The sequence below is a fragment of the Anser anser genome (genome assembly GCF_964211835.1).
Source record: "Anser anser genome assembly, chromosome: 28".
NCBI classification, from domain to species: Eukaryota; Metazoa; Chordata; class Aves; order Anseriformes; family Anatidae; genus Anser; species Anser anser.
Genome location: NC_139749.1, coordinates 3,296,970 through 3,324,140, shown reverse-complemented (window position 1 = coordinate 3,324,140; position 27,171 = coordinate 3,296,970). Strand labels below are relative to the sequence as shown.

Below are 27,171 nucleotides of genomic sequence, written 5' to 3'. Positions count from 1 at the left end.
ACATTAAACCGGCAGAAGTTGTACGTTAGAAGAAAGCCTTAGTGTATTCGTGAGAATAAGGCTTCAGGTGAGTCCCCAGTGTTAAGTACACTTTCACCCTCTCTGCCCCGTTCTCTCTTCCCTTCTCCCCGTGGCGGGCGGGGGGATCAGCGTGGGAAGGGATTGCATAGTTTGATGCCTTTTGAAAAAAAAAAAAAAAAAAAAAAACCCAAAAACCGAAAAAACGAGGGAATGTTGTAAAGCTTTGACTCATCAGCGTAATTCACGTTTTATTTCCACGCGGTAAAATGCTGAACCTTTGCTCTATACAGGACTGGAACAAGGATCGAGTCCAGTTTGGGATCTACAGTTACAAAAAAAGATCTGTGCAAACATTGCAGTGCTAAAGTTACACCCGCCCTGAAAAACGGGGAGCTCAGGGCAGCGCTCGTGCCGCGCCGCGGGGCTCGGCCGGGGAGAAGGGGACGTAGTGGATGGACCACAGCGAGTGTGGGAGTAACACAGGTACGGGTTCGTTTTTCTTACATTTCACTCTTTAGCCCTATTATCAAAAAATATCTTTAATATTACTCAGCCTAAGGTCAGTTACGTGGCTCAGCAAAATGGAGCCGAGTTAATTCTATTCAGCAGAACAGAGGTAGTACGGAAGTAGCTTGCTCAAGTAGAAAGAGTTATCGTGTGTGTGTCCACGCACAGCTGTAAGCTAAGGGCAGCCCGGTGCAGATTTACCTCCCGGTGCCGCGGGGCGCTCTTTGTCCTCCCTGCTTCTCCACGCCGTTGGTTATTGCTGGGTGGAGACACTGACCTCGTTTCTCCGTCAATTCTAAGTCGGTTCGACTGTACCGGTAACGGTTCCGCACGGAACTTCTGCGGGAAAACTCAAAGCCACTCAGCACTGTGACCACCCCGTCCCCCTCCCACCCCAAGAAGAATTTTAAAGGAACGTTTAAAAACAAGAGCCGAGCCCCTCGGAAGGGCAGCGCCCCGAGCCCGCTGCTGCGAGGCGCTGGGAGACGTCCGCTGGGCTCAGACGAGTTCAAACCGAAAACAGAAAAATAAAAATAAAATAACGTCCGCTTCTGACTAAGCTCCTCTCAGTACCAGAAAACATCAAATAAAATAAAAACAGTGTTAAAAAAAAAAAGAAAAGAAAAAAAACTCTCAATTAAAAGGTCTGTGACTTTCTAACTGAAATTGCTGGGGCATTTTCGCTCGATTCGGGAGAAGCGCTACGAGAAGTGAGGGTCGAGCCCGGCCGGAGGACCCGCGGGGCGCTCGCTGCTCCCGAAGCTTTGGTCTGGTTCGGCGGTGGCGGCGAGGAGCCCCCGCGCCTCGCGCTCCGACCTGAGCTCGCCCTCCACGGCGGCTGCCTACCGAGCCCCCCCCCCGGCTAACCCGAGCCCCCCCCGGCTAACCAGAGCCCGTCCGAGGCGCCCGTGCTCGTGGCGATGCCGCGGGGAGGAGGGCTGGCTGCGGGTCACCTCCGCGGCGCGGCGGCCGCATCGCGCTCCTCAGCCCGTCTGGCCAAGCGCCCGCCGCCTCCCTCCTTCCACGGACAGGGAGAGGAGCGTGGGGAGGGGGCGGGGGAAATACGCGCGTTATTGCATCCCCCAGGTGCCACGGGTCCGAAGAGCAGCGCGGGCGGAGCGCTCAGAACCTGTGCACCAGAGCCTCCCGCTCCTTGCGCTTCAGCTCCTCCCTGTAGCAGCAGGAGCAGAAGTTCCCGGTTTCCGGGTGCCCGTAGAAGCTGCAGTTGGGCTGCTTGCATTTGGTCTGCTGGACGTTATAAAGAGCCCGGCCCCTCGCTTTGTCCGCCCCTTTCTGCGAGCCGTCCTGCTCCGCGTGCTCCCGGCAGCCGTTGCTGTGCGGGGCCGAACCGCCCGGGCCGTCGCGCTCCGCCGGGAAGCCGGGGTGAGAATCCGTGTCCGTGGGGGAAAATCGCCCGGCGTGGGCAGGGCCGGAGGTGTGGGGGCTCGGCCGGGCCTGGCCGCAGTGCCTGGGGAGGGTGGCGTAAGGGGGGAGGCTGCTGCAGGGCCCCCCCGCGACCTGGCGCCGGCCGTCGGGGAAGCCGGGGGGATGAGATCCTTCCGCGCTGCTGGCCACGGAGGGCCGGGGGAAGGTGAAGACGCCCGAGTAGCTGGAGGGAAAAGCTGCCATCTTCGCGCCGAGGGCCAGATCCGGGGTCTGGATGGCGTAAGCAGGAGGAGGCTGGGGGTAAGCGGGGCTGAGCATCGCCTCCTCGCCCTTGTGGGCGTTGAGCTCCGGCTCCAGCCTCTTGGCGGGGGCAGCGCTCGCCAGCGCCTTCTTCTCTGCCTCCTTTTGCTTCTGCTCGGCCAAGAAGCGCTCCTCGGCGTCCAGCAGGTACTGCTGGATCATCTCCTCCTGGTACTGGAGCCTGTTGCTGGTCTTGAGGTGGCCGGCGAAGATGAACTTGCGCTCTCCCTGCATGGCAGCCCGGAGGATGCTGAGGCTCAGCCTCACGTCGTTGCTGTACTTGTAGGGGTCCGACGGCTTCTCGGGGGCTGCTTTCCCCGGGCAGGTTTTCTCCACAGGAGCCGACAAGTCTCCTTGGGAAGATTCCTCTTTGCTTCCTTTCCTTGACTTCAAGGATCCCTTCTTTTTCTTCTCCAAGGTATCTCCCTGCCCGTTGCTCACACCTCCCTTCATAGTTTTGCTGTGCATCAACCCTCCCATGTTCTTTTTTAGCTTACTTCCCAAAGTCTTGCCAAAGCTGCCCAGCTTGTTAGCGACCGAGTCTGCCCGTTTTTTATCCTTTTCCTTGTCCTTTTCTCGGTCTTTCTTTGGTTTCTCTTTGTCCTTGCAACCCCTGCTGCCACCGTTGCTTGCCGAACTGCTGCAGACCGACTCCTTGTCGGACTCCCCTGACTCTGCAGCTGAACGAGCGTCGTCTCCTGCAGAGGCTGTAGGGGATTCCGGCTGGGCCAGAGGCGCCTGGGGAGAAAGAAAACACATATCAAAGTCAAATAAGTTCCTCAGATAAGACTTTTCAGGCTGAAGGTGAAATAAACGGAGAAGCAAGCACTCGCTAGGAGAACAGAGGGGACAAGTGGCGGCTCTCAGATCCGGAGTTATTTCACGTCAACGCTGCAGCCAAAGGGCGACCCGCAGAACTCAGCACACGCCCTGGCCATGTGCTGGTTTCAGACAGCTCACGTGCAAGTTTGGGGAGTTTTCTCCAAAAGAGAGGAGAAAAAAAAAAGCAACACAAACAATAAAAAGCTAACAAAGAAATCCTTCACGCCTGGCAGCCCAGTGACACCCGCACTGCTAAGGCAGCTGCCACAGGGATGTTGGAAGCAGGCAGAAGTTCCCAGAGCTCCACGAGTCAGTCCCGACAAGGAAAGGTCCCAGGAAAATTACAGTCAAGCCGCAAGTCAGCTTCTGGAGGCCACAAACCAACAGTTTGTGTTTGTCTTGGAATAGGCAGCAGTCGTCCTCGCTGCCAGACACCTACACAGCAGGCTGCGCCGCTCAGCAGGACGTGCGAGGGCTGCGCTTCAGCTTTGCAGGAAGGATAAAAACAGGCAGGAAAAGCTCGAGAGAAACGCGCACGCACAAAAACACGAGTTGTTCATCCGCTCGGAGCCGCGCCAGCTGCCTTTTCCAATGGAAGCACAGACGGCCTCACGTGAAGGAGGGCTGGGCAGATGACGACTTCGATTCCGCCGCCCTGCAGAAGGGAGGCTGAAATAACTAGAGAAAACACCCCTCGTCTCTTTACCTGCGTGTCACAAGGCAGCGTGATCCACTTAACATTCATGTAGCTGTGCAGCAAGTGCAGCTTGGCTTCCAACGATAGCGTCACGCTAAAATTTGAAACAAGCACAAGAAGTCAGAGTCAAGTCCCGCTTTAAGAGCCAAGGTTTTTTTCTCCATCGTTACCAAGGCATTTGCCTGTTGCCTTTACGTTAAAACGCATGTTTTAACGGGTAAAAACCATCAAGGCATCAAGGCATCAATACAAAAGATAACGTTTTTGTAGCCTTCCAAGCCTTTTAATTAAAAAGGAAATGAATAAGCAAGAAGATTCCTGTATGTCAGAATCGAGTTTGCTACAAATTAATACCAACCTGGCAAATAATCTTACTGGTACACGAGGCAAGTAACAAAAAAGCAGATGTCACAGATCTAAACAGAGCTAGTTTCAAAATGATTTTCCTCTCCACAAAAACAACTTCAGAAAAAAAAGCGAAGATGTTTTCTCAACAATTTCCATTTGTCATTTTTTTTTTCCATTAAAAACACACAGTATTTCCTATCGGTTAAAAAAAAAAAACCAACTCAGAATGAAATATCTGTACCGCGCAATACTGCGTCGCTAAGACCTGCCCTGAGCTTTAATAAACGCGCTGATCTTGGAGGTTTCTACGTTTCCTAACCCGAAGTCATGTGATGGACAAGTCACGCTTCCAGCTCTCCGACCACGACGCCCACTATTGGTGACTCCTGGCTCAATAACAGGAAGCTCGCTGCTACCAAACCGTGCCGCGGCTCGCCCGTGGTCTGAGCCCAAACCAGGACGGGTGTCTGCCTGCGAGCACCCCTCCGGCTCCTGGGGCTCCTGGGCAAAGGTGTTTGTTATCTCTGGGGACGCAGGAAGGGAAAAACGCACCTTTTTGTGCCTGAGAACCCAGGCTACAATACCTGATCCTGCTTATCGAAGCCGGTAAGATGTCACTACCCTTCCCAAAATATACCAAAATACTCAGGACATCAGAAAAAAAAAGGAAAAAAAAAAAAGAAAAAGCTGCTCTGTCTGCACTGACTAGGTTCGTACCCCAGCACAACTTCCACCCAGACCCAAGAAACCCCCCAGTGCTCGTGAGCGGCCGGGGATAAGACCAAACCGCGCGGCTGCGACCGCTCCGGCGTCCAGACAACCGACCTGGCCAGCTTGACGTTGTCACTGTCGTCTTTTCCCCACTGCCAATCCTTCCCGGGATCCACGGCGAAGTGCACAGGGAGCAGCTTATGCTCGGAGTCTGTCAGGGGGATCACAGCTGCACGAGGAGGAGAACGGAAAGCCCACTTACTGCCCGAAAGGACGAGATTTGGCACGCTGCGCCGAGGCGACGGCGCCTGCCGCTTCTGCGCCGCATCCCTCATCAGTCGCCCCAACTGCAGTCGACGCAGAAGCCCGACGTCTATCTCCTGCGTGCTCCCCACATAAATTAAGCTTTCCTCACGTCACCCGGCTCCTCCAGCCTGTCTAACCCCCGTGACAAGGCAACCTTTCACAGTGTCAGCAGCGGCAGCCAAGCTCGGGGCGCTCACCAAGAACGGCGTCGGTTCTGCCGGCCACTGGTGGCGTGCCAAACGGCACACACTGCGACTGCCAGGGCTCGGGCCGTAAATCACCGGGCTCGTTCATCACCTACCTTGATCTTTTGTGGGTTCCTTCTGCTCCATGGATACCAGGGCAGAGAAATGGGCTTGGTCGTACGCCAGAACCAAAGGGGAACGATGGCATTTGTTGGCTGGAACTTCCAGGGGAAGATAGATGCCTCCAAAGGGAATAGGGGCAAAGGCTGGAAAGAAATGGGGCTGATTAGTTTTCATAATAGGATGAAGAGTTAAGACTTGTTTATCCTGAAACTGCTCCAGAACAAGCTGTTTCACTTCACGGCTTTACCTGCAATTAGCTATCAACTTGGGGGGCAAAAGAAGAAAAACAAAACAAAAACAAACCCCAGACAGACAGCCATTTTATACCAGGAGGAACGCAGTTGCAGAATGAATCTGTCGTTTCTACAAAAGCCCTCCTCCACACACACACACACAAAAAAAACAACTTAAATTTGCACACAGAGTGATGGTAATTGATGAATCTTTTCTGACAGGAAATTAAGCCTGCTAGTGGAAAATACTACACGCAGAGAACGGAATTTCCCATCTGTACACACACGTAGGGGCAAAAGAAGTAGAAAAGTCATCGTGAAAAGGCAGCAGATCAGCCGCTGATGCTCAGCTGTATGGCTCATAGCCTCCAGCGGAGTCACGCCCAGCAGCCCGCCCCACGCTCATCGACAGGGCTGAAAGTCAGGCTCCACGGAGCAGAAAGAGCCCGTGACAGCAGTGCACAGGCAATACGCAGCCTGAGCACGCACAATTAATAAAGACAAGCGAGCGCGACTCTTACCTTCTCCCCCCGAGTCCCGCAGCATCGTGTCTGCCACCACTACTATGGGTCTCTTCAGCACGTGGGCCAGGACAAAGACATGAAACTCCTCCAGGCTCTCGTACACGGGTTCCTCAGAGCTTTCAACGCTGGGAAACAAGAACTAAATCAATTTTCGTCCTCTGTGCACTTAATCATCGCTTTTAAAGGCAGGAAGAGTTCTTTACAGGCAACAGCAAGGACATAGATCATATTAATGGCATTAAGTTTCATCTTTTCTCTAATTTCGTATGTTAGACACAGAGACAGATCCAAAAAAAAATCCTATTCTAAGGCAAGGGTTTGTTTCCAGGAAATACCACATTGCTGCTTGGCACTTCTTGGAGTCTCTTATCTGAAGAGCCTCAAAAGTTGTGTTTGTTTGGGACGGCTGCAGCGATAGAGTGCCCTTGAAACGCAGAGGGAGAGAGAACACTGCAGAAATTCTCAGCTTTTGTTTATCACTCTCATTTCGGAGCCAACAACATGATGAAACGTGAGAAAAGATTAGGTTTTTGTTCAATTCTGGAAAAGAGCCGTTACCCCACAGAAGGGGTCAGGCAGCATTTACAGAGACGGTTTTCCGTAACATTTTAATGGATGTTTTCATTGTTTTTCACAATCCTTCAACCCTCCCCTTAAAACCCTCCCACACGAGCGGTACCAAAGCAGCAAACCCCTCCGCTGTTCCCAGCCAGGTCCCTGGACCTGCCCTCGGGCAAGTTATTCCAAGCTGTATATTTAAGGAAGATATTCTCTTTTATTTTTCCCCCCTGTCCCACGTTAATCATGGCCACTTAAGCCCTGGACATCCCAGCCAGAAGGCTGGAAAGCCTCCCAGCCACTTCGCACGCCCCGTCCGTGCGCTCGCGTGCTCCACGTACCCGCCGCAGTTGCCTCCGTTGGTGCCGTAGTGCACGCGAGGCTCGCTGGAGGCCAGCTTGATCAGCTCGTTCCACTCCTTCTGCCACTCCTCTTCGGTGTAAACGAGACCAGACTGGGAAAGGGACGACAGAACAGAGTCCTCAATGTGAGGTGGTTTTTTTTTTTTTCCAATTTCTCTAGCACGGTTTTGTACACGCAGCCACATCATCTCTCCATGGATTTATGCAAAAATAATCAATATTTTATGCAAAAAAAAAATGCTAAACTGAGGGAGCGTGGTCTGGACAATCGGGGGGGGAGGTGGGCTGTGAACTGGCTGAAGGGAAGAAGCCAGAGGGTTGTGGTCAATGGGATGGACTCGAGCCGGAGGCCTCTATCTAGTGGAGCCCCTCAAGGGTTGGTACCGGGACGAGCGTTGTTCAATATATTCATCGATGCCTTGGATGAGGGAATGGGGTGGGGGATTGGGCTGGGGGATCTTCCAGGGTCCCTCCCAATCCCTAATATTCTGCGATTCCGTGAAAAAAAGCACCCCCCCTAACATTCTCTGATCCTGTGAAAAAAAGCACACGCTTCCAAGCCAGCGCTCTCAAGCCAGCAGGGGGATAATCTGCCTAAAGCGAAGAGTTTTCATCCTTGTGGGGTGGAAGTAAACGTTTCAACCCACAGAAGGAGAGGAAAGCTTGACTCTAACTCTAACCCCTCCCGTATTACAGCTGACATAACCTACAGGCAAGGGACCGGGGGACGGGTGAGGACCTGACCAGCTAAAGTTTGCCTTTAGAAGTTATTCTCCTCCCTTACTGAACTACGAAAACAAAAGAAAGACACCCACAAAGCCCACAGAGATCCAGGACAAGGCTTGCTGAGGTATTTTAACACACTTGATACTTTTTTAGCTCTCCAAAGAGGCACAAGGCGCATAGCACAGGCAGGCCCCGATGGCTAATTATAAGAGCGGGATGGATTTTTTCCGTCGCTGCAGATTCTTTTACGAACCGCAGTCAGGCTGAACTGTTTATCCTTTCAGTCCTTTCTCGTTTGTCCGTGCACTCAGACCGGCTTTTTACTCACATTTCCTGAGCACGCACGTTACGATTACCAAGCATCGACTCCGCACTCGTACCACGTGAGCCACGAGGCACCCAGCCCAAAAACAAGCGCAAGGAAAGCCCCAGCGAAGCACGGCCCTTTCCTCGAAAAGCTGCGGTGCACTGAGGACGTCGTTGTACCCAGCCCACAAACACAGCACCCTGCCTCCGGTACAACCGCTCCGCTCCAAAAAGTCCGCAGCAAGCATTAGCTTCAGGAATTACCCCACGTCTCCTCGATGGAGAAGCCTTCCAACACGGTCCCAAGGAGTTAAAAGGCTCGTTAAGCCTTATTAATCCCAAGTGAGGGGAGAAATACCTTAAAACACAAAGCCACGCTCGAGCCTGCCGTGTTAAGGCCACGAGGAAGAGCAGGCAGCCCTGCCCTCCTCCTCTGTTCCTGGGCCCAGCGATCGGAGCTCCAGCATCCAAACACAACATCCTCAGCCCTCGAAGCTGCCAAGAAAGCCTTCAAGCCACGAACCAGAAGCAGCTGACGGCCCGGCCGGCTCCCCGCTCGCTCAGTAAGGCATTAATTAAGTTTCCCCGCTCCTGGTTAAGCCTCCAACGGGACTTCTTTCATCATTGATCCGAGCGTAAAGCGAAGCGAGGGAGGAGAGCGCTGTACCCAGAGTGGGTTAGGCAAGTCGGAGCAACTTCCATCACCCTGGGCTGCCTCTTTCCGAGCTTACTTGGAAAGGAAGAGCTCCTAATCCCCGACTTCCAGCCAACCCCTTACACAGCACCTGCCGCACCGGCTGAGGCTGGGCTGTTGCACCTGACCGCAGGCACCACCTACACCCGCCTGCCTCCGAGAATCTTCTGCTGAGGGTTATTACAAGGGAACGACGCAACCGAGTCCGCACGCCGAGTATTTTCGAGCCCTTTAAGGCCTACAAGTCACAGTGCTTTGCCGATGGCTAGTTCCGGAGACAGCCCTGAGCACGCAGTTTAAAGAGATGCACAAAAGCATGCTTTTAGTAGCGGTCAAACCTCCAATTATTTATCAACTACTTTGTTACAAACAGGGAAATAGATCTTTTTTTTCAGCCCGACAAGATGCTAATCTCCGTGCCCTTCCAAAAATAAAAAGGAAGCTGGGAAGTAAACAACATCCTTCAGTGTCAGGTGGAAACAAAAGTTTACTCTGCTCACAACACCGCGGCGCGATTCGAGGACATCTGGTAACTTTCCGCCTTGACAAAGCCACGTCCCTGCTTTCGGGGGGGGCGAGCACGTCGCAGCTTTAGGAGCCTTTCATGTGGCGAGCTCGCCGTTTCCTTTTTTAGTGGGGGAGGCTGCTCCACGCCTCGACTGAGGCACATCTTCCTGATCTTATCGCGGGAGAGACCTACACGACAGCTCGTTTCCATCAGCAGCGGACGTAACACGGCGCCAATAAAGGAATTTTCCTCCCTTGTAATAAAGGGCATTTCACCAAAGCTTCACGGCCATAATTTAGAGGGGAGGACAGTTCTCATCATGGCATAGCCGAGTACTGCAAGCCACGGACTTGCACAAAATTCAAGACCTTGTTTTTGTTTTTCCTCCCAGACCTACGGGATGTTTTTTTTCCTCCCAGACCTACGGGATGTTTTAACAGGATTTTCCCCTCTGCTCGGAGGACCGCGTTCAGTCTGGTTCCTACCTCCTTGTTCTGCTGCGTTTGCTGCCAGCGCCACCTCCGCTTCAGGGCTTCCCTTTCCACACCTTTATCCATTAAGGTATAAAGGGATTTGCGAAGCATGAGATCTCTATCGTGGAAACCCCACATACCTGCACAGAGGGGGGGGAAAAAAAAAAGCACCAGAGGATTAGCGAGAGCTGGCGTTTCTCCATCTTCTGCTGTCTAATGGCTGAACTCCTGCAACCCGCCACAAAACCGGGGGAAGCGGGTAAATTGGGAAAAAAAGGGCTGAGAAACGCAAGGCGAGCAGGGCCAAACTGAGCAAAAAATCCAGCAGCCCCAAACCCCCTGTCCGAAGCCTGCCTTTCCCACCCGCAGCGAGCTTCTGCACAGCCGAAAGCAGCAGCTGCTGCCTTCGGCTGTAAGGAATCTCCCAGACGAAGCAAAATATTTGCTCGCAAAAATCAGACGGTGCTTTCCGCCGGGCTGATCTGTCGAGGGAAAATTTAGACCAGGTGAAACAAGGCTGTGGTTTTGCTGTGTCTGAACAGAGCCGGCCACGCGAAGGAAATGCCCGACCCAGCTGATTTAGAAGTCTAGAAACCTCCAAAACCGTTGTCACGTTTGACGAGGTGAAGTCACAGGAGACAAACCCGGGCCCTGGAAGCTGCCCCGCTCTGCGAACGGGCCCTCTGGTGTCTCACATTTCCTTCAGAACCACGGGGAAACTTGCCAAAGGGAAGGCTGAACCCCAGAAGAATAATTTTGGGAGTACAGAGGCAGTTGGCAGCCCGGCGCCTTCAGCTCAGCCTCTCCCGCCGAGCCCCAGCAGTTGGGCACCTACCGAGGCTCACCCGGGACGAGCAGTGGGCCCACGGCTCCCCGCGGGGCAGACAAGAAATGCTCGGTCCCACCACGGGCAGAGCCCGTCCCCGAGGCACGTTGGGGTCCTGGGCTCTCCCCACGCCTCCTCCAGCAGCGTCAGCTTCCCCGGTGCGATGGCACAAAGCGGCCGGTGAGGGGAAGGGAGGCTGCGGCCACCCATCTCCCCGCACGGCGCTCTTTACCGGGGGCCAAAGGGAACCACTTGGCTATTTCTCCATCCCGCGCTCAGCGAGGCTCTTACCCAGGGAGGCGGCGTGCAGCAGGCAGTTCCCGTCCCCCGTGGTGGCCAGGGGGAGCAGCCGCTGGCAGCTGGGGTCCACGTTCGCCCACCAGTTCAGGCGACCTGGGGAAATATCGGAGAGCGTGAAAACGGAGCCCGTTGCGCGCCGCGGGACCGTGGGGTTCGTCCGCTCAAAAAAAAAGAAAGAGAAAAAAAAAAAAAGAAAGACGAGGAGTGCAGCCTGCTTGGTTTGCGATGGGAACAGCCCCGGACGCGAGCTGCGTGCCCGGTCTGCGGCTGGAAGAAAGGAGCCAAGGCGATGCAACAAAAAGGGCAGAGTGTGGGGACCTGGGGAGCTGGCCAGGCTGCAAGGACAGGCAGGGAACGCGAAATCCTTACTTAAGGTCAACACAAATTGGAGATAAAGCTGAAAACAGGAGCAAATTCTGACCCAGAGCAGCATTCTCTTTCTATCCAGTTCCCCTCCCCCAAAAAAAAACCCCATCCTGCTGAGAACACACCCAGGGCGCCGGTCCCAAATGGTGCCCAACACCTTTTCCAGTTTCTCCAGCTAATAACGAGACTGCTTGGAGTTGCTTTTAGCAACCGGATCCCTCCCGTTTAAAGCATCTCGCATCGGTCATTTTTTCCCTGCTCACTGGTTTCGGTACGATCGTCAGGAACTTTTGCTGAGCCAAGCAGCTCAGCGGCTTTACCAACGAAAATGCAAGCTGACGGCGCTTCACCGGGTTTAAAAATAGCAGCTTTGGGGTAATATCAGGCACTGGAATTACTACGAGTCAAGAGAGAAGGTTTTCCGACCGTCTAAAAATAGAAGCTGGGAAAAATTAACAAACCCGCTGCAGTTAAACTCGACGCTAGAAGTTAAACATTTATCCAGGAAACAAAACTGTACGGAATTACCACCTCAGGCTTACAGCTCCAGCAAGGCTGCGCCTCGCCCGGCCATGGATTTCTAACAAATATCCCCGTTCCCGAGCACGGCCCCTGGCAGCCACCCCGGCTCTCACGGGAGCAGAGGATTTCTTGAAATTGTGCAGCAGAAGCAGGGGTGCTGCCTTCAGAAAGCTGCTTCCCAACACTGCCGGGAGATAAAACGCAGGAAAACACAGCACGCGGGGCTAACTGCGGCGTGACGCTGCTGCTTTCTCGTCTCAGCGTCAGGAAAGGAACCCGCTGGAGCTGAAACGGGTTCGGCGCGCAGCCTCGAGACAAGAGCCCCGCTGGGAGAAGCGGGCCGGTCTCGCTCGGCACAGCTCCCGGCCCGGCGAAGGCGCAAACCTGCGCCAAGTGGCGCGGCGCCAGGAGAGCAGAGCGAGAAGCAAAACCTGCATCTCCCAACAGCTAAACAAAACGCGGGGCGCTACCGCACCCAGCGCTGAGCTTTTTTTTTTTTTTTATCCCCTGCACGTTTTTTCCTGGAGGATTTTTGCTGCTCTTTTTCCGGCCGCGACCGCGGAGCTCGGGGGCGTTCGCCGCTCCTCCGCTCGGCACCTCGCAGCCCCACGCGCGGCCAGGTCTGGGCCCGAGGCCGCTCCTTCGGGAGGCATTTCTATCTGCAGCACGCGGTCACGACGCGCTGCGCGCGCAGAGTCACTCGTTCAGACTTCCGCATGCTCCGGGTTACGCGAGAGAGGCCGTCGCAGCTTCGCTCCCTCAAAAGCAGCCGCATTCCCCAACCCCTTCGCGGCGTTTCGCTCGCGTCGAGGCGGTAAAAGGGCCGAGAGGCCCCCCGCGAGCATTTAAAACATCGCATCTCTCTGCACGCAGCTCCTAGCAGCGGCTCCGGGAAGCTCTGCGTGCAGGCAGAAGGGAAAACAATTGCGTTCAGGAGCACAATGGATCTTCCTGCCATCAGCGCTTCCGCGGCAGCACAAGAAATGCTGCTGCAAGGGGCAGGACAAACCGACACGAGCGCCAAGAAGTTTGCTGTTGCTGGCTTCCAGCTCGCTCGCAGCAGCGTCCCGAGCTCCCGGCTGCCTCTCGCTTGCCCTTTTGCTTTTCAGCTCCAGGCTGTCGCCCCGCTGTCCCCGCTGGCTGGCAGAAAAGCCCTGCCGAGAGCTGACGCAGCTCCAGAATTCAAGCCCAGGAGGTCAGCGACAGCTCTTCTGCGCATCTGAAGCCAGCACCAGAGGCTCCCTTTTGCAGGGGACACCAGCACCACCGCTGCCACGGGATCCAGCCCCACCACACAGCTGGTTTTGGGATGTTTTGGGGTGTTTCGTGGCACGCTGAGAACATTTCTTTGTTCCAGCAGGGAGCAGGAACGCTGTTTTGTGGAACGCCGCACGTGCTTCTAACAGGAACCGTGGAAATGGGTCACGCCGAGAGGAAGGAGCAGACACGACGCTCCTCCTAGCCCAGCGCCGAGCCCTGACTCACAGAGAAACCAAATGGCTCCCCTGGGGCTACCAAGGGACTCCGGAGCCGTGCGGACGAGGCCGCGCTCCCTGCGTGACGGAGGCAGCGTTCCCAGGGATGAGCTGTCCTCGGGCTCCCCGGGCTGACGCGACGGGTCCAGCGCCACCGCCCGCCACCGCGCTTGGGTGGCTGCTGCAGAACATTTTTCTTCCCGTGCCGAAGCTGGAGATGAAGGAGCAGGGGCCATGACCTGGGACTAGGTTATTGATAAAATAAAAAAAAAAAAAGGAGAAGAGCAGCTGGAAGTGGCAAACTGGTTTACCGCATCTGACGTTCGATAATACACCCGTAGCCTCCCTCTTCCAATTGATCCGAATTTTCCTTTAAACGATACCTGCAGGAAAAAAACCCTTTGTTTCGGGATCTGGCAGCAACAAGAGCTGGTTCTAATGCATTGACACATCCGTAGCTGCTTTCTCCCCCAACGCCGAGCCTCTTCCACGGGTCGGGAGGGACGAGAAGCGAAGGCTCGCTGCGGGTTATGGCCGGCTGTGCTGCTGCTCCGCCGAAGGAAGAGAACTTCAGCTGCCTCTCGGAGCGAGGCGGCCCCAGCCGTGAGCTCGCCTCTCCTGTCGGGAAGGCCAGGGCTGGCCAGTGACCGACGGGCAAAAATATTTGCAGGAGCTTTGCAAGTCGGACGCTAGCACGTCAGACGGAGGGGGGGACGTGCGCACACGTGCCTCTGACCACGCACGGGCTAAACCCGGCTGAAAAGCTGCTCGGGAGCCGGGTGATGCATTCCCGAGGGACGGACGTGCGCCGGTGGCTTTGATGGCCCGCTCCGAGACGCAGGAGATTTGCATTCCAGGAACGAGGAACCTGCTCTCGCCGGTCCTCTGCCACCGCTCCAGCAGTGAAGCAAGCAGGCGGGGAGGAGAGGTGCCGAACCCTTCGCTCAGCAGTTTTTAACAGTCCACCTACAGATGTTTACTGCAGCGCCGGCCTGGAGAGTGAAGCAGAAGTCTTCTTGCCAATGCGCTAGGGGACTTTTGGAGAAGCGCTTGGCGTTGCTTCCCTGACCCCAGGGAGAAAGCCCGACCTTGGAGCAAAGGCACAGCGACCAAGCCCGGGGCTTCTTCCAACTCTTCCCGACTTTTAGAGCAGCCCGGGGCAAGGCGCTGCCTGCTGCTTCCCCAGGCGCGCGGCGAGAAAAACACCAAGGGCCAAATTTTCAGCTCCACCAAGGCCTTTTCGTAGAATGCTGAGCACGTTAACAGCTTCCCCAGAGGACGTCGTTACGATTTACAGCCACTTGAAAGCGTGCTTGCTCTGCCACACTGGCGTAAGGGGAGCTCTGGATAGAACCCGAAGAGCTATCTTCACGTTTATTGGTCTATAAAATATTTGCTTAATCCCCTAAGGACAGCACGTACTAAATTAATAACGGGTATCGGTGTAGATCACAGCACCGTGCTCAAAACCCTACTTCAACTTGAGCTTGGAAGATTTCACGTACGGCCCTTTATTAAAGATAAACATTCATTTATAACGAACCCACATACATAATGCAGGCACACTTTGCCTTCAGATGGTGCTCTCTAAAAAATCAATTACTAAACACTAACACTGGGAAGTGTCACCAGCACTCGTAGGAAAAAGCACAGCCAAGAGGCCCGATCCAGCTCCCTCTGAGGCCACAGGAATCTCCTGCCTGCCCTGCTGACAGCTCGTGCCTCCTCCTGCAGGGTCACTGACATGCCTCCGACGTGTTTTGTGTTCACGAAAAGGATTCGTGTGAATTACAGCTTGAGAGATCTATGCTGAAAACTAGATCCTAACCACCTGAAAGCACCGGAGTGCTCTGAGCCAGAGTTTGTGCTGAAACGCGGCAATCCAACGCCCAGCCTGGCCTCTGCTTCGATGCAGAGAAGTGCATTTTAATTTGCATTAGACACGACAGCTTGACAGTCGACGAAGAGCAACGCCGCTGTAACGAGATCGCTTGGATCAAGTGCTCATTTCCAAAACATGAGAATATTTATTACAGGAACACTTGAGCGGGATGGGTCTAAAATTTGACGCGAAGAACACACGTTCTCTTCGAAGGAATAGTTTTCTAGGTACGCGGACTGCTGACAGAAATAAAGGAGAGGTGCAAGGGCTCCCCACATCTCGCCTGGTTCGCCTCTTTCCCCACCCTGTGCCGACTGCACGCTGTCCTGGTAACACGGATTAGGTTGTTCCCCGCCAGCGCGGAGGTCCCATTCATCCCCCAGCTCAATCTTATTTACAGATCACCTAGCAACTATTCAGGAGGAAACCAGCGTGTTGGAAAACAAACCCGTCTGCGCTCCCGAGGTGGTTCCTCTCCGGGCACGCACAAAGCCAGCCGACAAGTTTCCCTGCATTGAAGCAGCAAGCGTATGAAATGCATCATCGATCTAAAACGCCTGTAATCACCGCCGATATTTGTCCGTGATGATTAGCTGCTGGTGGCATTACGCAATGATTTCTCCCCCCCCCCCCCTTTCTCACAGTAAGGCTGCTGGGATAGCACAGGGCACGGGGAAGCTTAGGTGGTGAGATAATGCAGCTTGGTTTTTTTTTCCGGGCATTACCATTCAGCTGCATGAGCGATGACGACACGCGCGCACAATTTACATTTGGTGTCTGCGGGCGAAGCGAAGCAGACTCTTGCTCAACTCTTGCACCACGCTATAAAAAGGGATGAAATAATATCTATCACAGATACGCGCCCTTGCTCGGTTCTCCACTGCCTAAGGCTTGTGTGCCAGCACGCTCCAGCTGGTACTGCTGCAAACTGCCGCCACTGGCTGCGTTAGCATAAAAAATAATAATAATTTGGGGTGTAAACGCTCACCGGCCTGCTCCAGCGCCACCAGCATCGACTGCTCGATGAGGTCGCGCTCGATGAAGCTGCGGAACTCCTCGGTGTACACCGTGAGGTCAGGCAACTGGAAGGTGGAAATGGGCATCTCCAGCAGGTGCTCGCTGCTGCCGTTGCTGGAGACGTGGGAACGGGCCAGAGAGACGATGGTAGAGCTGGCGTGGGAAATGCCTCGCGACAGACGTTTCTCTGAGAGGAGAAGGAAGATGAAAAACCCACCTGAACAGCGCAGAAGCAGCAAACTTCACAGAAGCTAGGATTAAAATCGCTGCCTTCAGTTACTAGTTTTCAGCCTCCAGAAGCTGAACTGCTCTGACAAATATTTCAGCCACCAGGAGAAGACCGAACCCGCTCCCTACCAGCTTTGGGACTCGGCTACGGGGCAGCGAGACACGCTTACCTTGCACGATGTCATCCTGCCGCTGCAGCGGCGGTCGCCCCGCGCGGGCTGCCTCCTTCTCTGGGGGTTTGTAGCTGCGTCCTTCGTTGAAGGAGGGCGGCAAGTTCCCCGCGTGCACCTGCCGAAGCTGCTCGAAGTCGCTCAGGGCTGCGCTCAGGTCCCAGTTTTTACCTGGATTGGGAGGCATCGACAGCGGTCACCATCACGAGAGAGAAATCAAGTCAGCTCCTAACCACCCACACCAAAAGCCAATAATAGTTCTTTATCTACCCGTTGGATTTGAAGCTATATTCCTGCCCAGGACCTGGGTTTCTGAAAGAAATATAACTCAACGTGAAGTGCCCAGCAGATGTTGGGTGTGCTGCCCCCACGGGGGGTGGCTTATGCATACCTCGAGCGCGCTGAGCTCGGAGGGAGCTGCTGCTCCTGGGGCTGGATGTCCACAAAACCTCCACAAAGCTCCCAAGACCCCTGGGTTTTGCCAGAATTAGCCTTCTGGCTGGGAAACGAAGGGCAGGGCCACCATAACACGGAAGGTCGGGCTGCGCTATGTCCACTGGTGCCAGCCGAGCAGCCCCCTGCCCCAGGTCACGCCGAGCGCTGTTTCATAAGCTGCAGTGAAGATAATCCACCGTGATGCCGACACCGCTCCTTTGCTGACGAAGTAGAGCAGCCGACAGCTCTCTGCTCCCCCACGTTATTGCAGGATAACGCTCGAGCGAGCACGACCTCAGCAGCTGAGGGCTCCCAACTCCTCCAACGCCTGTCCGGGGTGTTTAGGAGGCAGCCACCCACCTCTCTTCCAGCTGACACCCAAAATATAAGAGCAAGCAAGGTGCCAGCCAGGCTGGGCAGTAGCTGCAAGACTTTTCAGCAGGCTCAAGCCATCACTAGCCAGATGAATTATTCAGTAAAACTTACTCAGCTTGAACTTAGTGGAGTCGGGTGAGTCCCGAAAGCAGTTCCACTTCCTGCTAACACTACCCAGCGGGCTGAAAGAATATATGTTACTACACTCGAGCCTCTCAGTACGTAATAAATTGACCTTTTAGAAGCCACTGTCTTCCGAAAGCAAGAATATATAGCAAAAAAGAGTCTACCATATGGCTTACGTTTGCAAAAATTGTGATTTTTATGAACGCTGTTAATCTAAGCTCTTAAATTTGCAAGTTAGCAGACAGCGGAGAAAGCAAGCCAGCTTTATATATAGTACCTCCACTACAGAAGAGAGATATAAACTGTCAGTTGGTTTATATGATAGCTCACAGACAATAAAAGAAATCGTTATGCCTAATTCCCAAAAGGAAATACATTTTTTAAGTATTTAAATCCTTTTGAGAGATGTAATTCGCGACATTTAGCGACTGCCTCCAAACAGAAAGTTATTTTAAGGTTCACCTTTTGAGCCTTTTTATTTTTCAAACGAACCAAAGAACCAGCACCAAGGAACGAGAACGAGCCATCGGATTAAAACTGAAGGCGCCGTCACATCGCCACCTGCTTCAGGACACAGGCAGCGGGAGGAGGCAGGCCCAGGAGCAGCTCTTGCACCAAGCAAAAGCAGGCAGGGGAAAATCCTCCGGGGACACGTGGGGCCAGGGCTCAACCAGAGAGAGACCCAGAGCCCGTTTTCCTCGCGATGCTGGCAGGACGTGGGACAAATTTCGGAGCGGAATCCAAACAGCGCTGTCCGATAACGTGCCCCTTTTCCCCCAGCTCTTCAGCTCTGCGTGCACGAGGACGCCGGAGCGCGTCGCCGTCGAGGCGTCGGGATCCAGCAGCGCCCGAGATCCGAACGACGGAGCAGACGCCGAGACCTGGCGCTGAGCAAGGAGCACGGCACGAGCCCCACGGTGGCTTTGCTTGAAACGTGCACGAAACCCCGAGCACGGGCAGAAAACCACAGCTCGCCAATTCCTCAATTCGCCCTCAAACTTCACGTCTGACTAGCTCACCTCGTGCAGCTCTTTTGCTGCACTGCACACTGCAACCTTGCGAAGACACACCAAAGAAAAAGACAAATCTGTCTCGCCTCATCTCCACACGTGGAGTTGCCAATCCCACAGAGAATACAGCAAAAAGAGCAGCGCTCAGCAGCGCGTCGTGAAAACGAGGTAAAACAACTGCTGTCAAAATAAATCAGCCGGTGTGCCAGAGCGGGAGGGAGAGAAAATTTGGAGGAATATCTGCTTTTAGCTTTTTCTCTCGCAAGCATAAATGTTAATTCTGAAAGATACCATTAGAAATCCTGACGTGAAACAAAGAAACCTAAAAACCAGAAACCAGAGCATCAACACGCCACAAAAGCCACAGCTTGCCAGACTTCCGCTGCGACGACGCGGCCGCACGGCTGAGCGGGTGAAATCCTGCAGCCGGCACACGGCTGACGGGAGCCGGGCGAGGAGCGGCACCCTCCGCCTGCTGGCCCGTGCCGGGAGCAGCGCTACGGCCAGGGAGCTGGAGCAAACCGCCCGAAGACACGGATTAGGGCAACCATTTCAGGGCTTTGCGTGCCTCGCCGTCACGGCACCGAGCGGCAGCAAGCGGAGGAGATGGTGCGGGTGCTTCAGGAGCGAGCCCCGGGCTCGAGCTACGCAGGAGAAGGGACGGGAGGCAGAAACGTCCCCAAAACGAGGTCAAAAAACGGGCGGGGGTTTGTTCCCCACCAGCAACCTGCAGCAGCTCAGACTCGCACGCTCACCTTTGTTCCGAAGACGAGAGGGTGATTCTGCAGCTGAGGTATCACAGCAAGCACGGTCTTGTGTTGTGTAATTGCGTGTTGGTTAACTGACTGCCAGGCAGGGCCCTCTCTGCTTCCCATGCAACGTTTCTGTCCTCCAGCATTACGGCACAGGCCGATATTTACTCACCGGCCTTTTGTCAACACCAACCCAAAGGCAACGCTTGCAAGAAAGCTTCCAGTCCCAAAATTCGGACCTGGCAGCCTCCCTCCTCTCCCCCTTCCCGCAGCTGCCGGTGACCAAACAGATCACCCCCGGCCTCTATGCTCAACGCGACCGCTAACGAGCAAGTTCTCGATCTCGTGCAGGCTGGGGGGAAGAGAGTCAACATCACGCTGTGTTTTAGGGCAAGCACACGCTTTTTTTTTTAAGGTAGGCAGAGCGCTGGAAGGCAGCCAGCGCCGAGTGCTGAGCCTCCCGAGGGCTGCCTTGGCTGCTTAAAAGCGAACGGACCGAGCGCAGGTGATGATGATGACGATGATGGTGGTGGATTTTGGAGACTTGTCTGCGATTCCTCGGCATCTTCGTGCCTATCAAACAGGACCGGCCCTGTCTGATGGGAGCGTCCCGTGACGAGCGCTGGAGGCGGCTCCCCGTACGTCGGGCGACGCAGGGACGCTGCCAGGGGAGGTCAGCGCCTCGGCAGCACGCCGCTCGCAGCGCGGACGGAGAGATACCAACAAAACAGCAATTTATACGGGCATAATCAAACCACCTTCGCAGGCAGAACAAGATCTACCAGTAAAAGCACGGTTTTGCCTACATAATTACTCCTCTACTGCTCGGAAAGTACAGGCAGCCTTCACCTAGCGCCGTGCCTTCACTCCTGCGGAAGGCGCAGGAGAAACCCCCAGGTTCTGCCACCGTTCTGGGCCGCTGCTGGCAGCGAACAGAGAGGACGAGCGAAGGGATGAAATCGCGGCTCTCTCTTTGACACGTTCCCCTTCCAAACATGTGAAATTCATTAGCCGCTGGACGCGTAACGAGAAACCGGGGCAGAATTTCACCAGCCGCGCTGCTGACGGCGCCGCTTCGACACCTCCAGCCCCGCGGGTCCCTCCAGAAGCTTCCCTGCCCCTCTTCCGAGCCCCGTGACTCCCAGCAGCCTCCTCCCTGCTTCTGTCCCCGGCTTTATTTACCTTCCAGCAGGTCTCTGGCCAGTCCCGGCTCTGCCCCCGTTGAGCGAACAAAATCCGACAGGACGATGTCCATATCCAAGGCCGTGCGCTCATGGATTCCTCCCGGCAGCTGGGGTCGGCGGCGCCCGGCTCAGCACCTCGGCCTCAATCTAGGAACGAGAGAGCAACGCCGCGCGCGGCTCGCGTTACAGGGCATAAAATCATTAACCCGGGGAAGCAGCCTCGGAGCTGGCTGTGAACTAGCCGGTGGCAGGTGCCCCCGTCCCCCCAGAGCAGGGGGGAACGCCTCCCACCCCCCAAATAACCCCAAATAAGCGTGCTGCAGGACCGCTGCTGGCCTCCCCGGGCTTCGCCCTCCGTAGGGCAGAGCCGGAGCGATGCCGCGGACGCAGGCGTGACGAAGGCTCGGCAGCTTTGGGGAGGAATAATTCTCATTTCAAAGCGGCTCGGGGGAGCCCCTCTTCATAAGAACACCCAGAAGAAATGAGGTTTCCTGGGAGCAGCGAGGTTCTCGCCTCTGCCCACACCCCCCGACCCCTCCGGGGGCAGGCAGCCCTGCGCCGCGCGACGGCGCCAACAAAGCGCCGCAATTAGCAGAAGTCGCCTACGGAAAATAAAACCAAGAAGCCTTTCAGGCACAAAAGGCAACCTCCCCTTCTTTCGGAGGAACGGGAACGCTCCAGCCCAGCTCTCCAGGAAGGAGAAACGTCTTGGCCCGCGCTTGCTTTTAACCAGCCCCGGTGCCGCGGAGCTGCGGGGCTATTTCCTAAAGCTTCCTTCACCTTTCGCAACTTCGAGAGCCCTTCAGAGCCACCTGGCAAAGGCAGCAAGGACGCGACGGGGGAAACGCGAGGCAGCCCCGGCTGCAAGACCCTGCTGCCCCTCAAGTCTCCACCGAAAGGTTTCCAAAGGCAGCCCCCCCAGAAATCCTTCCGAGAGCCGACCTCCTTCCCAGAAGGGAACAAAACCAGCCAGCGCGGAGGTGCATGCTGTAAACCTTCAGTTTTAGCAGGTCCTAAGATCCAGAAAGCCACACGTAGGTGTGTGCCGTGCCGCGTGTTCAGATCCTGATTTACTGCATTCCTCGCGGCACGGATGGAGAACAGCGCGCTCGGCCGAGGCCCGGACCGGGCTAACGCTCGGCGGGATTGTGCAGCTAAAGGGTTACCGTGGAAAAAAAAGAAAAAAGTCGACTGTCAAGGAACGTAACCTGCTGGAAAAAAACTCCTCCTAAGCTGAAATTTGGCACGTGAATAAGAGGGGAAAAACCGCGTAAGGCTGGTTGACAGCGGTGCTGCCATCCTGAGAGCAGGCGAGGAAATTTCAGCCTTGCACAGACGAGCAAACCCCTTTTCTCTGCTGGCGCCTCAAAACCATCGCTTGTCAGGATTATTCCTAAAGATGGGCCAAAGTCCCTAACGGCACCGACTCCCAAACCCAAGCACAGCAAGCGAAACACGCGAGCTTTCATCTGGAATTTCCTGGCTTTGTTGGTTAAATGCCGCCCTTATTATCTTCCACACTCTCTAATCATACCCTCGTTAGGCAGAAAAGCTCCTTGATGTCATTTATCACCGGAGCAATCTTGGGGCTGTTGTCATCCCAAGGCAAGCCTCAAACCCCGCGTGTTCCTCGCAGAATGGGATCCTCGGTCCCTCGCCGAATGGGATCCCCGCTGAGTGCCGGGCGCGGTGCACGGCCCGCAGCCACCAACTCGTGGCGCCGCGGCCGCTTCGCCACCTCCTCGCGCACACAAACAGCAGCAAACGGTGCTGCGAGGCCAAACGCAGCCGCAAAGCTCCGCCGGCACAGCAAGGAGCTGCCGGGGACCTACCGTGAGGGTCCAAACGAAGGAACAGCCTCTCCCGCCACGCTCACCTTTTATACGTAAATGCTTCTTTTTACACACCAGGCAGCTCCGCGCGCTGCCGGCATCGCTCGGGGTACGGCTGGAGCAGGCAGGGCTGCAGCTTGCGCCCATGCCGGGCAGGATCAGTCCCGCGGAGCCTCCGCCCATAGGGAGGGAAGGATCCGACCTCCTCTGCAGGGAGACCCAAGCTCCGCGACCACAACGATGCTGTCCAGCCAAGGCTAAAGCGTTCCGGGTGTCAAGCAGGCCAAAATCCCCCCCCGTACATACGTGCGTGTGCGCATACGTAGGCGTTTACGATGCGATTAGGGCAGCTTCCAGTGCTGGCTGTAATCCGCCGGCAGCTTCCTCGCCACGTTACGGACACCGGGGCGCTACGGCGGGCGCCCGTGGGACCGAGACGCGGGCGGTTCCACGGTCGCTGCAATACCGACCGTTACTCGCAGGACGCAGGAATTAATCAAATTAACTCATGAATATTCACACTTTAATCTTCCTCAGGAAGCCAGGCGGGTCCAGGACAGCGTCCCCACCGCGTGGATGTCACTCCCGACCCCACAGGTGCCAGATTGCCTCTGGCACGCGACCCCAAAAGCACCTCGGAAATCATCTGTGTCTCCACAAGGGCCACACGTGGACACGCGCAAATCCCTCGAGCCAGCCACCCCGCTCGCTCTCGAAGCCGGAGGCAGCGACACGGCTAACTAAAGAAGAAAGCCATCAAATTCCATGCTATAGGTGTGGTTTTTTCATTATTATACAGTCCATTTCTTTAAGCCATCCCAGAAACACCTCATAATCAGTACTCAGCGAGGAAATGCTACTTTCCAAATATTTACATTTTAAGCTATTCCAGGAAAAAAAAAATGCCACCAGAAGCACTGCTCTGCACACCCAAAGCTTTTGCTGTTTAAGGCATTGTGCAAAGCACCAGCTGAATTTCCCAAGCCCCGTCTCCCGCTGCTATCCACAGCGCTCCCGTCAGAAGGAGGGCGTCCAAATCTCCCCGTTTCCACTGGTGAAGAGCCAAAACCAAATTGCCTTAATTCGCACAGACTTCAATTAGAACGATTCCCCGCACACTGCCAGGCCACGGGAGGGAAGGGAGGAATTTGGGAGACGCTTCCCAGCCGAAGGCGAAGACGGGGTCAGGCAGACGGCGGCGGGGAAGGGGCCGGACCCGTCCCCCAGAGGTCCCCTCCTCGCCCACGCCGAGGCTGCCAGGAGTGGAAGGGGAGCTCCCAACACCCAGAGACACTCACAAAGGGTGCTCTGGGAGAAGCCACTGTCCCTAAATTCCTTCTGTTTCCCTCCTAGCAGACGGTCCCCAGCCTCTACATGACTCCGAGGCATTTCCAAGCTTCCAAAGCTTCTCTCGTTTAATTTCACCACGGGGCTGCAGAGCAGCAAGGCGCTAATTTAAGATTGTGGAAAGCCAACGTGTTCTCCTTAATTGCGTTCTCAGGCATGAGAAGGAGTTGAGAGTACATATCTCCGAGCCCTTCAAACCAATAAAAATCTTGGTTTGAGGGGGAAAACGACGGCGTGGAGCACAACCAGCTCCTGGCATTCGGGGAGCTTGCGCAGCCCGGGACCAGCAAGGCTTTGTTACCGACTCCAAATCCAACCACGCTCTTCGGAGTTTCAAAACAGTCATCACGTTTAAACGCCAGGCAGGAGCGCTTCCCAGCAATTCTCCTGTTGTGATAAGGCCCTATCACCTCCTTCAAATCGCTTTTTGGCGAGAAGCGAGAGGCTTTCTCGCCGCTTTTGGCACCGGCACGGCGCTGCAGCCCGAACGGCGCAGGATCGGTGCTCGGATAAAGCAAGCACAAGTGCCAGGCAGGCAGGCACCTTGGGGTAAATGCTTTGTAAACAGCTTTCCGGGCCCAAAGCCATCGCCTATTACACGCAGCCCCATGGGCTATGTACCTGCGGTATCTTGGCAGCGCGCTGGGAAGCAGCAGACACGTTTACGTTCGACGATTTATCTAAGGAAGAACGGCAACGGGGTGGCTGTCACGCTCACCTCGCTGAGGCTTTCAAAACTTCACGAAACTCCACTTCTTTGCAGATGGGGTATCGGTGAGGCCACCTCTACCACGCCTGGGGAGCTGGGATGCGGAGGCAGCTCTGCCCGGGAAGGATTTACATCTATAGGGCTGGCCTCGCATCAACGAGGTTTCACATCCTTCCCGAAAAACTTGCGTCGAGGACCAGAATAGATCGCCGGGGAAGAAGAGCGCCTCATTCACACTGAAATCTGCAGACGGATTTCTGTTTGAATAAACACACTGCTGTAAAGCTCACAATCGCACATTGTTGTTGGCACCATGTTGGTAAAACCGCCCGGAACGGGGCACCGGGAGCCACCGTATTCACCCAGCAGCCAGCGTATTCGCGGGGAACGCCGCAAAGCCTACACCCAGCTGGATTTCCAGCCTCCCAGGGGAGAGGAGTTACCCGTTCCTGCAATCTGCTGGCCTCTGGGCCATCTCCCTGCACGCAAACAGAAGCAGCGAGACGGAGGGATGGTGGAGGGGTGGGTGCAGTGCCTTTATCCCCTTTCCCTCACATTCAGCTCTGCCTCGAAGTGTGGAAATTCACGTCCACGGGAATAATTTGGCCGTAACACGGTTTGGTCACCACAGAACGTGGGTTTTCGGGGCTTTTCTCTGGGTCCTTGGCTTCTATCCTAATTTCCTTTGCATAGTAGCTTCCTTGCTCCTTTCCAGCTTGCTTCCCCTCAAAGGTGTTCTGCAATTTTACTGTCTCCTTCCCCTTTACGCTGATAAGGTTATTAAAGCATCAGAGATAAGAGGTCGCAGTCGTTTCGCTGCTCTCGCGCCTGCCCCGCCGCCTCTGCCCAGCGAGCCGCGGCCCGCGCAAGAAGTCAAGTTGTGTATTAGTTATTGAGAGGGTTTTTTGTTATTTTATAAGAAAGCATTCTTTATTTTGCACTAACGCCCTTCTCAAAGCCACACGAGCAGGCTCCTATCTGGCAGGCAGCAAAGCTGCTTGCGTTTCCTTCACATTTTCCCCTTCCATGGTTCGCATCTCCTCAAACCGCTTTGATGAAACACCAGAGCTGGGGATTATTCACCTCACGACAGCCTGCTACAAGAAGCTGCCCCCCACCAGAAGCTTTAAAAGCACTGACTTCACACAAGGCTTTCATCCCAATTACTCTTATCAAACGTTTTGAGGCCGCACCGGTGACCGGCCTGGCTGCTGCCCTCCTTCACTGCAGCGCGCGGCCTTCACCCCCCCTCCTCCGGCACGTCAGCGAAGCAACGCAACAGACCCCAGGGGAACACGGGCAGACCCAAAGCAAGAAGCAAGGCGACAAAGCTAAGTTGAAAACCAACCGAAAGGAACAGGCCCACCAAGGCAGAAGGGTCCGAAAAGCCCAAGAGACAGCCAACCTCCTCCTCGCCTCGGCGGCTGCACGCAGCTCAGACCGGGGCTCCCACGATGGACGCGACAACCGAGCCCCAGCCCACTGACAATGGTGTCAATATTTTCTTTAAAGCCTGCCCGACTCATTGTAGAAACCACAATGTCCTGGACTGTTAGGAATTCCTGGAGTTCACCGCCTCTGCTGCCGTGACGCCAGCTCGCAACTATGCGCGCGAGCGGAGCGGGCGTCGCGCTGCTCGCCCCTCGCGCCTCCCGACGAGGAAAAGCCTACATCTGAGGCGAACACTGGCATCTTTCAGGTCTCAGGGTTACAGTTTTCCTCACAATTTGCCGTGTCACCAGCCAGATAAAACCGGACTGGGTGTTTCAGAGAGCTGACCTTTCCTCTCCCTCAGCCCAAACACCAGCACACGTAACCTCCGTGCTCCTCTCATACCCCACAATCTCTCTCCGAGGGCCATAAAGATAAGAAATCAGCTAAAAGCTCAGCGCCGCTCACACGGAGCCCACGTGGCACACGTTCACCTAACTTTCCATTCTCCTTTTTCTTCAGAAAAGCGCAGCTTTTCAACGCGAAGTCCAGCCACCCCCCCCCAGCAGGCAACCAGCAGCACCTTCGGCAGGTCTGCAGGCTGCGGCTCCTCATCTTCAGCACGGCGTCCCCCGAGGCAGAGCCGAAATATTCAGATTCTGCCCCAAACAGGTGACAGGCCAGGCCCGGACGGACGGGTGACGCCGGAGGCTGCCATAACCCTTCACCTGGAGGGAAGGAAGCGCTGTCCCAAAACCTGCTCCTTTTTGAGGATAATATCTCCAAGCGCCTCTTCCCAACATCGCCTGCCACGGGATGCTGCACGTGGGCATGTGATAACGTTAGGAAACCCAAACCCCTGGGAATTCACACATTTTTAGAGCGGCCTGGCATGACGCTGGACTTACCGAAGGGCCATCGCCAGCCCCCTCGCTTCAGCAGCGTCTCCTTTCCAGCAATTCTCCAAGTGCCCCCACAGACAGAAACAGCTTTATTAGGACGAGCGAAAAACACCTACCCCACAGGGATGTCACAATATTGCGTTAGCTAATGCCTGTAAAATGCTATAAAAAGCTTAATTAAGCCTCGCCCTTATGAGACACTGGAAGGACTCTCAGGCTTGTTGCGCAGGCAGCAGCCAGCACCGCGCAGCACGGGCATGAGCCTGGGAAGCGTCCACGTTTCAGAAATTATTTTGGGGAAAACCCAAAAAAAGCAGCAAGCGCATTCACCTTGTAGTCAGAGGCAAGGATCCCGGTCAGCATTTTAAATGTTCACCTCCCAAGGAGCACAACGCTGAGATCTAACAAATAACAACCTAACCACGTGCAGGGCCGGATCCTGACACGACCGAGCACCAGCTACACAACTGAAGAGCCGCCGCCACCACGAGC

General features: G+C 55.2%; 1 protein-coding gene across 3 annotated transcripts in view; it reads right to left on the bottom strand.

The window, feature by feature from the left end:
- Window positions 1–255: 255 nt before the first annotated feature.
- OTUD7B (OTU deubiquitinase 7B) overlaps window positions 256–27,171 on the bottom strand; it is a 34,229-nt gene continuing 7,313 nt past the window's right edge. For all 3 annotated transcript variants that reach the window (XM_083813186.1, XM_083813188.1, XM_083813187.1), the window contains 11 exons: window positions 20,457–20,605; window positions 16,577–16,747; window positions 16,150–16,365; window positions 10,908–11,009; window positions 9,803–9,930; window positions 7,063–7,175; window positions 6,161–6,288; window positions 5,400–5,549; window positions 4,907–5,021; window positions 3,743–3,827; window positions 256–2,952 (listed from right to left, as the gene is read on the bottom strand). In XM_083813186.1, coding sequence (XP_083669312.1) covers window positions 1,651–2,952; window positions 3,743–3,827; window positions 4,907–5,021; window positions 5,400–5,549; window positions 6,161–6,288; window positions 7,063–7,175; window positions 9,803–9,930; window positions 10,908–11,009; window positions 16,150–16,365; window positions 16,577–16,747; window positions 20,457–20,529 — 2,583 coding nt within the window. In that variant the 5' untranslated portion in view covers window positions 20,530–20,605 and the 3' untranslated portion in view covers window positions 256–1,650. The remainder of the gene's footprint in view (window positions 2,953–3,742; window positions 3,828–4,906; window positions 5,022–5,399; window positions 5,550–6,160; window positions 6,289–7,062; window positions 7,176–9,802; window positions 9,931–10,907; window positions 11,010–16,149; window positions 16,366–16,576; window positions 16,748–20,456; window positions 20,606–27,171) is intronic.